Here is a 9,341-nt window from a genome sequence, read left to right as displayed (position 1 = left end):
CCATGCAAAGGTGCAAGACCCACACACTTTAATCCGAAGTCAGATTCATGTGCTGTCTCCTGCTTTGCTTCTGCTCTGGAAGGGATTTTCTTCACCTCCGTGGATTTTAACAGAGCACTGACTGGTCTCTATGGAAGAGATGCTATGCTCAGTTGCACCTGCATCCCTCAGCTGTTTTTGTCTTCTCCTCCCTTTGCTCCCCCAGTCTCTCAAAAAGGCTTTAATGAGATCTGCCCTTAATTAAATCCATGCTCATCTGCATAATCACGAAGTAATTGAAATTAGCCCAGCAACAGGGCCGGAATGGACTCCATGTCAGTCTCCTGACCCCATTACTGCGGCTTTGTGACTGTGTCCCTGGATGACACTAGGAAGAGAAGTGCCAACTCTTGGGGAGGAAAAAACTTCTAATGAGAGCTATTGTAAAATGATCTCAGAATATCTCTGTGAATGTCAGTTGCAAAAGTAGCCAGAACCTGGAGAGTCTTTTTTGGACTAAAATGTCCACTGTCTCTTAGCTAGCATGACCGATGGAATATACTTGTGTATTTCCATACTGGCTGAGGAATTCTGGAAGCTCTCATTTAAAAATAAAATTAAATTAAAAAAGTATTTTCTCCAAGCTCTGCACTTGATAAGTTACCATTTGGTGATCTTCCCTTCTAAGCAAACCAGTGGAGTTGCCTGGCTGCATGAGCAGGATGGCTCCAAAGATACTGCTTTAAGTTTCTCATAATGTCCCCCTGCACTTTATGTTGCTCCGGACACTCACATCATCATGGAAAAGTGGGAGACTTTCCACCCCAGATAAAAATAAGGGGATGTCTTCCCTCTTCCAGGATGGGAAAGAAGGACAAAGATGGAAGGAACATGAGCTGGCCAGGAGACACTGCCACATGCCTCTGGTTAAGCTGACTTCCCCATCTCCCTTGGAATTTCCTTGAATAAGCACAAAAGGAGTAAAGGAGGACATCAGGGACAGAAAGACCCAGGGTGGTGTCAGGGATGTAGCCAAGGGGGGGTTCTTGGGGTCCGGACCCCCCCCCTCCATTAGAAAAATGAATGGTGTGTGCTGCTGCGCCGCCACACTCAAGCCCCATTATAATGGTGGCACTTAGTCTGGACCCCCCCCCTTCCCAATATCCTAGCTACGTCCCTGGTGGTGTAGTAGTTTGAGCATGGGACGATGACTTTGGAGACCAGGGTTCGAATCCAGGCTTGAGCATAAAACCCCTTGGGCAAGCCACACTCTCTCTGTCTCGGAGGATGCCAATGACAAACCTCTGAACAAATCTGGACAAGAAAATGCTACGATAGGATAATCTTAGGATCACCATGCGCCAAAAATGGCTTGGAGGCACACAACGACAACAGGAGTGGAGCAACATTAGGCGCTTCTTACTTTTGAAATTGAATCCCTTTGGTCTTCACAGATTGTTGCAGCAGAAGGAAAAAAGGGAAGGGGAGAAAAAAGAAAGCTAGCAGCCCCTTTAAGACAACTGGTTTATATTTTAGCTTGAGCTCTTGCGGAGATCAGCCTACGGCCTCAAATCCACTATGGTTGAAATGCACAAAAGCTCGTGCTCAACTATGCAACTTGTTGTTCTGTGCCTTCAAGTCATTTCCAACTTATGGCAGCCCTAAGGTGAGCCTATCCTGGGGTTTTCTTGGCACGATTTGTTCAGAGGAGGTTTGCCATTACCTCCTTTTGAGGCTGACAGCATGTGACTATACCTCAGTTAGTCTTAAAAGATCCCTAGATTCTTTTCCCCCTTCCTCTTCCCTTTTTAATGTGCAACACTCTTATCTGTGAGCACGCTAAAAAACCCAACAACTAGTGTTTCAAAGCACTTTCTCTTAATAGCGATGTAACCGTAACAAGTGCCAGATATTCAGAATGCAGTCAATAGGAGAGACATTCAAAGTCATTCGGGTAATTCCTCCTCACTGCCCACCATACTCAAAGTACAGAGTGGAAGGAGGCTTTCATGACATCCACAGCCTTCCTCATTTGCCCTTTACTTTTAGCCAAACCATAATCTTCTTCAATAGCTATGAGACTTTTGAGTTGTTGTTCAAGCTGCCTTCAAACTGGCCTCAACTCATGGCGACATTGCATTAAAATACAGTACTGACATTGACCGTAGATAAGTCGACTCAGGTTTTTGGGGTCAATGTTTTAACTTAAGCTTCTAGACTAATACATGAGTATATACAGTACCTTTATCTTCATTGATGAATGGCAGATGTCAGCATGTGGCAGCCTAGGTCATTATGAACTTTGGTCAAAGCCGGGGAAAGTTACTTCTGTGGATTATAACTCCAGAATCCCCTTGCCAGCATGGTTATCTTAATGTATCCATTCCTAGGTCTAAGCATTCTGCTCGCCCTTCTTTGGCATATTTAACAGCAATGTATGCCATTTTTCTAATGCAGGGAAGGACTGTCGGTTCAGATAAGATGGGGCCCAAACAGACAGGCCAAAATAAATCTGCTTTGGGTCACTTTGGAGGTGTGCTGTTTAAATGATGCATGCGTCCAAAGAGTCCGGAAGCCACGCCAAAGCCACGTTTCAGTTTTAAGGACTGGAGCGCAGCTTTTGGCACAGCTTCTGGCCTCTTAAGACGCATATGTCATTTAAACAGCGTACCTCCAAAGTGACTTGAAGCAGCTTTATTTTGGCTTGTTTGTTCGGGCCCAAAGGCACTACTAAAATGGCCATATTCTTTAAGTTTAGGGGAAACAGGAATAGGAAGTAACTTCACTCTTTCTCACCCCTTCCTCCCATATCACCCGTCCCAAACCAGAAAATCTCCCATCCCAATACAGTGAAGAACTCATAACATGCACAGCTATGAGTATATATTTTAACACATTTTTTTTATTTTATAGCAATTGTCCGCAATATAGAATCAATTAAATAACATTTAAAAACCTCCTTTGCACGAGTCAAGAGAATTCCAGACTATTTACAAATGTTTGTTCCGTGCTTCCGTGGGTATGATGGTGATGGTTTCGTTATTCCGTTTTCAATTCTTTTCTCTTTCTCTCTCCTCCGGAAAGGAGTGGAAGAAGTTGCCCATCCAGGGCGCAGGGAGGGGTGTCCCCACGTTGACACACACACACACAGCCAGCCTTGTTTGGCACAGCTTTGCGACACCCCTTTCCCTCTCCTTGCAGGAGTACAGTACAAGAACAGTGCACATACATCCAACCACAATGCTAAGTCACAAACACAACTGATGTAACGCAGTGAAGTTTTCCCAAAGGTGCAGTTTTTGCAAGCAACGTAATTGCAATTGGCATAAGGACTAGGATAAGGGCTATCCCCGATTATAGCCACCTGTAATGAGACAGGCTCATTTTTCTGCCTGGGGTAAAGGAGAAGTTGGCTCCCAACCATCTTAAATCCACGTATAGAAGCCAGCTGGAATGGCAGTCGAATCTTACTTCAACATTGGCAATGACACAGAATCCCCAACCACAGTCAGAGGCAGCAGCAAAAGCTAGTTTAGGAAGGACAAAGGAAGCTGCAAAATTGAGGAGGAGCAACTCAATAGGACCTGAATTCAGAAACATAGCCACATGATCTGGAATATCAGTATGCACATTTCATAGAATCATAGAGTTGGACGAGACTGCAAGGGCCATTTGAAACCAACTATGTAGATGAAGCATCTAGGGCAGTGATGGTGAACCTTTTGGAGGCCAAGTGCCCAAACTGCAACCCAAAACCCACTTATTTATTACAAAGTACCATGTCCCTCTGGGTTTCTAGTAACAAATTCTGGCAAACTCTGTGCTGGGGCGACGGCACATGTGCCCACAGAGAGGGCTCTGAGTGCCACCTCTGGCATGCGTGCCAGAGGTTCGCTATCACTGATCTAGGGGTAGCCGTGTTGGCCATACAGCAAATCCAATAACATGCAACCAACAATACCTTTATTGTAGCACAAGCTTTGGTAGATTTGGGCTACTTCCTCAAAGGCTGAAGTTGACTTGAGGACAGTTAACAACAAGGGCTTGTTAAAATTACTTGGAGATTATTCTGCCAGAATGTGGCCACACAGGCCGGAAAACCCACAGAAAACTATGGATGCCAGCTGTGAAGGCCTTCAACTTCACATATTTTGGGGGACTTACCATTCCCAGTATTCCCCCAGCTAGCATGGGATAGGTTTGATGGAAAGCCACAATCCACTGCTACATCTGCCAATGGTCTTGGCTTTTGGAAAGTCTCACTTTGCCCCAGAACTGAAGGACGCTTGTCACAGTTATGACTTTGGGAAAGCTTCACTGTCTCAGTAGCTACAACAAGAAATTACCATTTAAAAAAAGACTTATCTTCCATAAGATATCCACCTTCCATACAATTTTTTTTTGCTTTTTTTCCAACTTATCTGTTTCCATTTTTATTATGATTTTTTTCTTTCATTTTTTAAAAAAAAAAAGCTTTTCTTCTTTCTCAACGGTGACAGAAATTGAGGTAACACACGTTTAACACGAGAAAAGTCTCCTACGTGGCGGAGGGGAGAAAGGTCCAAGTTTGGACAGTCAATGAAAGGGGGAAACAACCATGAACAAAGGGACAAAGGTAATGGAAAACATCTCACACTTGCGCGCAACCCAATAGGCCCTGCTCCCAACTTCCCCAACGTTTCTCTTCAATTCCCTCCTCCCACCCCCAAAAAATCAAAAATCAAACAAAACAAAACCAAAAAAACAAGGTCTATGTGGTGTTCTTAATCCTTATCTACATTATTGCACAAAAGATCAAGGACAGTTGGGACCTAAGGCAAAAAGGAGAAGTAGCGGCTAATATCTAAAATCTGTGCATTGCCTATTCCTAAAAAAATCCTAGCGTCGGCTGCCACCTCGACCTCCAGACATACATAGGAGGCAATGGGGCAAAGCCAAGAGAGAGGGGAATGAAGCAGCTGCATTCTCCCCAGAAGACTCAGAGACGGTAGTGTCAAGACGTATAGATTAACAGGTTTAGTGGAGAAATTAAGGGTAACGCTACCGGGTCACAGCAAAGAAGGTGATCCTTGGTGTCTCCAGCACTGAAAGCTCACCTGGAGGGCAGTAGAAAAGGGAGGTTAGGTGGCGTCCTTCCCGCTGTCTTCCTAACCTTGTCATAGTCTAGTTGAGACGATGAGAAGGTGATGGCCATGGTTGGGTCAGACTGCCACATATCCAGGTTTAATGGATAATCGGGTCTATATTTGGCAAGGGCGCTCCTAATATTTGGGTGCCATAGTTGGCACTGATTCCATAGAAAACATACCCTTACCTTTTTACACTTACACGCATATACACACACATACACACACACAAGCCAGTTGCCGGGTGGTGTTCCCCTCAAGTCGGGAAGGGCGGAAGGGGAATGGATGGTGGGCAGCCACTTTAGTGTTGTTTTGTTTTGTAAACTGCTGTTGCTTCAGAAATAGCATTTTAGCCCTTTGTGCAGAAAGAATGGAGCCTTGGGGAGGCTGGCACACACAAGGCATGCCCACCGTCTGGTTTGGAGGAGAGGTAAGGGAATGAAGGACTGGGCCGGATTTCTCTGCCCACTACCGCTACCTTTTATATTTGCGGGGTAGTAGTTTGGCATGGATCGTAACAGGGGAAAGACATTAACCAACTTGGCTTCACAAGGAGAAAGGTTGCACAAGAAAAGATGCTTCCTCCAGAGTTTTACCCTCCCCAAAGCGACAGCACTGAATGGGGCAATTGCCAGTGACTCTCAGAAGAAGGTCCTCCTCGCAGGTCAACAGCACTGGGAGGTTAGTATTGGTCTAAGCCCTTGGTGAAAGGAGGGTGTTGTGTTAGTAGGAGCTTTCCATAGCCCCATCCTTGGGTTAATTCCAAACTAACCTTCAAAATGGAGCCACCTGCCTCTAATTTACCTCGGAGATGATGTACGGGATCTTTGGACACACAACTATAGGTTTATTTTCTGTATGGCCTGGTGTTTCCTTCCATCCATCCATCCATCCATCCATCCATCCATCCATCCATCCGCTGGGATGGTGCCATCCATATCGCCTATGAGTTGATGGAACATTCTACCATTGGCACTATCTCCAAAATATTTTCTTTGGTGGCCTAGGGAGCCTGCAGGTTATAACAACACTGTGAAGGCTGAAAACACAATGAACAGGAACCGCCCTTTCTGTATTCCAAAGAAACTTAGAGCCATTTTGCCATAGGAATACCAAACTGATTTAGAAAGTCAAACAGTTGTATGAAATGAGCCCTTGGTTTGTTTGAGGGTCTCCATTAGGTAGAGGCTATTGCTCCATGACTCTTTCTGAAGGCTCTAGATGTGGTTGCTGTAAATCTCATCCACTTTTTTACTCCAGCAGATCTAGCATACTATCATCTGGAGCAGTTTGAGACAGACTTCCCTCACCTCTGCTAGATCTTGGCTAGGCAGCAATAAAAGATTCTGTCAGGCCCCTACTTAGTTTGATATTAAAGTTGTCGTAACACAACCATGCTCTTAGTTTAGACAAGCCATTTCTCTGCATCCCTTTTGAGTTCTCCAAAGGACCATCCTACATGCTAACTCACCAAAATGTCTACCAAGTCCTGAACTGTTCAACAGGACAATTCAGTATCAGTGGTTGAACTCACAGTGGGAAATGGGAGGAAGCTTGCTCTCCAACACAGAGCTGTTCCCCCAAGACACACCGTCACATAATGCTGACCAAAGTTGGGTATCTGGTTCCACACAAAATGGCTTCCCTTTTGCCTTCGCCACGGTTAGGTCTGAGTGCCCAGCCTTATTGTTAGGCCTTAAGAGAAAAGAAAGTGTCTCTTTTCCTGAGGGGTGATGGCCACATAGTAAAGAGTGGTTTACTTGATAGTTGACTTGACAACCATGTAGACACAAACACACACACACAAACACACACATATATGCACTCTCTCTCTCTCACACACACACACAAACACACACAACACAGGAAACATTTGCTACATCAGTGGCACCAACTGCTTCCCTGGCAGCCCTGCGATAAGTCCCCCAGTCATCCTGATTCTGCCTTTTGCTCTTACTGGGCAAAGGGGACATGTGCCACTCAGAAGTGAGGAGAAAACAACTGATGCTCCTTTACCACTCTTCTAAGGAAGAGATAAAGCCACGTGTTCTTTGGAGCCAAATCCCATGGCTTGGGCCACCTTTTACTTTCTGGGTATTCCAGAGCTCCCTTTGAACTCAGGACAAGGAGTGCATAAAGGAGACAAGTGCCAGGCAGTCTCCTCAACTCTGCCGAGGCCTCCCTCGGTGTGCTGAAGTCATCAGCCTCAGATCTGGGGAGGGTTTTCCCCCCCACATCCATGGTCTACAGCGTACTAGCGCACCTCTACCTTGACCCCACACAAGATGGACTGGGATGAAAGCCAACCACAAGGCTCTATCAGACCCTGCTTATTGCCCTTCTGGGGTGACAGAGAGTTGTGACCTGTCCGTCCTGTCCAGATGGTCGAAAGAACATCTTTTCGCTCAGCACCTAGTTATTGTCTATCCCGGCAGGCAGCATCAATGCTGTGAAGAGGCTGCCTGCCAGATCAACTGTCCCACTTCCATCCCTTCAGATCTGCCCACCACCCACCGCCCGCCCCCACAATATCAATTCTCATTTCTTAGCTAGGGTTCCTGCTCTACATAGAAACCATCTGAAAACTAGCCCTGTCTGTCCTGCCTGTTGGAGGAGCATCCCTATTTTTCAGAATGAAATGGCAGTGTGAGTTCGCCAAGTGTTCATCGTTGGTGTCACACCACTACGCTATGCCCGCTCTCTCATTCTTTCTCTCTCTCTCGTTCCTTTCCAGCCACTGGCCCCCACTGGTCCCTTCCTTCAACTCTTGGCTCTCAGTCTTTGTGTGAGGAAATAGCTACGCCAACAGATAACCTTTTGCATCCTTAGGATTACTGAGTTCACCGAGATTCATCTTTTCCTCTCTTTTTTCTGTTCCTATTTTTTTTTCACCGTTTTTCTTTTTTCTTTTTTTTCTTTTTTTGCTTCAAAAGATACAGATTCCGGTCCCTTTGAGGATATAATTTTTAAAAAGAGAGAATTCTTCTGCACGCAGTCCATACCGGAGCAGAAGAGGACGCCGCAGTGTCGCTGACATCTTGACTGCAGGCTGTGAGGCACTGAGGAGCCTACTGCATCCTCATCAGACACAGATCTCAATGGCTGTGGCCAGCACCATTTGGCCTTTCCCTTTGTCCTGACGTCCGTCAGTTCTGCTCCCTCCCCCTGGGGAAGGCAGGCCGGACTCTGAGCCGGACAACCGGGAGACACTGCCTTCTGTTAGGATGGTCCTCTTGAGGGGGGTCGGGGTGCAGGTGCTGGGCGTCTCGTGGCGGTGAGGGCCGGCGGAGAGCTTGTCTCCAGTGTGCTTGCGGGAACGATAGGATGGACGGCGGCGGACCTCCGACATCAGGTCATACTTGATGAAGAAGAAGACCTCCTTCACAGGGCAGCGCTTCTCTGGGTCAAGGGCCAGTAAGCGCTGAAACATGCGCAGCGCGTTGTCCGTGAAACGGCGCCACTGGGAGGGCAAGCCTGCCAGGCGCCCCTTCTGCCACCTGACAAACTCCTCAAAGAATGTGTCTGATGCTGAGGCAGCCTCCCAAGGGAAGTTGCCGGTCAGGACGCAGAAAATGAGCACCCCGAAGGCCCACACGTCAATGCTCGTGTCCACGGTAAAACCCTCTGCCCGTCCAGCCTGGCACACCTCGGGCGCCGTGTAAGGGATGGTCCCACTGATGCGCTTCACTCGGCAGCCCACTTTGCGCGTCATGCCAAAATCGGCCAGCTTGACCCGCCGACAGTCACGGTCAAAGAGGAGCACGTTTTCCGGTTTGATGTCCCGGTGCACTAGGTTTTTGCTGTGCATGTAATCTAGCGCCAGACCCAGCTGTTGTACACAACGCTTCACCATGTCCTCAGGAAGCCCCACCTGCAAACAAAGAAGGATACCATGAGTTACAGATTAACAAACTGAGGCCTCAGGGTCAAGTATGGCTTCCCAACAAGACTTTTGGTCAACTTTTTACCAATGTGGTTGCCATCTAGAGGCAACAGAAATGTGCTGACAGAGCAATGGCTGTAACCGTTGGCCATTTTGATGGCCTGCTTCATGAGTAAAGGACAAGTTTTGGATCAAGATGTCCTTGGTAGCCTCATCAGTGCAGCCTCCTGCAAAGGATCATGCTGACCAGGGCAATAAGGAGTAGTGATCTGGGGGAGTCCTTCTTTTGTCCCCTTTCTTCTGCTACTTCTTTTCTTCTCAATCTTACAAAGGAAAGGGTCTTGAAACAGAGC

At 46.8% G+C, this 9,341-nt stretch overlaps 1 protein-coding gene across 2 annotated transcripts in view; it reads right to left on the bottom strand.

Annotated features, from left to right (window-relative positions):
- Window positions 1-4,443: 4,443 nt before the first annotated feature.
- The window catches only part of LOC149306315 (serine/threonine-protein kinase SBK1-like), a 72,957-nt gene continuing 68,059 nt past the window's right edge, over window positions 4,444-9,341 (bottom strand). For both annotated transcript variants that reach the window (XM_089540047.1, XM_089540048.1), the window contains exon 4: window positions 4,444-8,976. In XM_089540047.1, coding sequence (XP_089396173.1) covers window positions 8,188-8,976 — 789 coding nt within the window. In that variant the 3' untranslated portion in view covers window positions 4,444-8,187. The remainder of the gene's footprint in view (window positions 8,977-9,341) is intronic.

This window comes from Sceloporus occidentalis, unplaced genomic scaffold (assembly GCF_023333645.1).
Source record: "Sceloporus occidentalis isolate IW3139 unplaced genomic scaffold, rSceOcc1.0.p SCAF_10, whole genome shotgun sequence".
Classification (NCBI taxonomy): Eukaryota; Metazoa; Chordata; class Lepidosauria; order Squamata; family Phrynosomatidae; genus Sceloporus; species Sceloporus occidentalis.
Note: the sequence above shows the minus strand (reverse complement) of the source record. Positions and strands in the feature narration are given on the sequence as shown.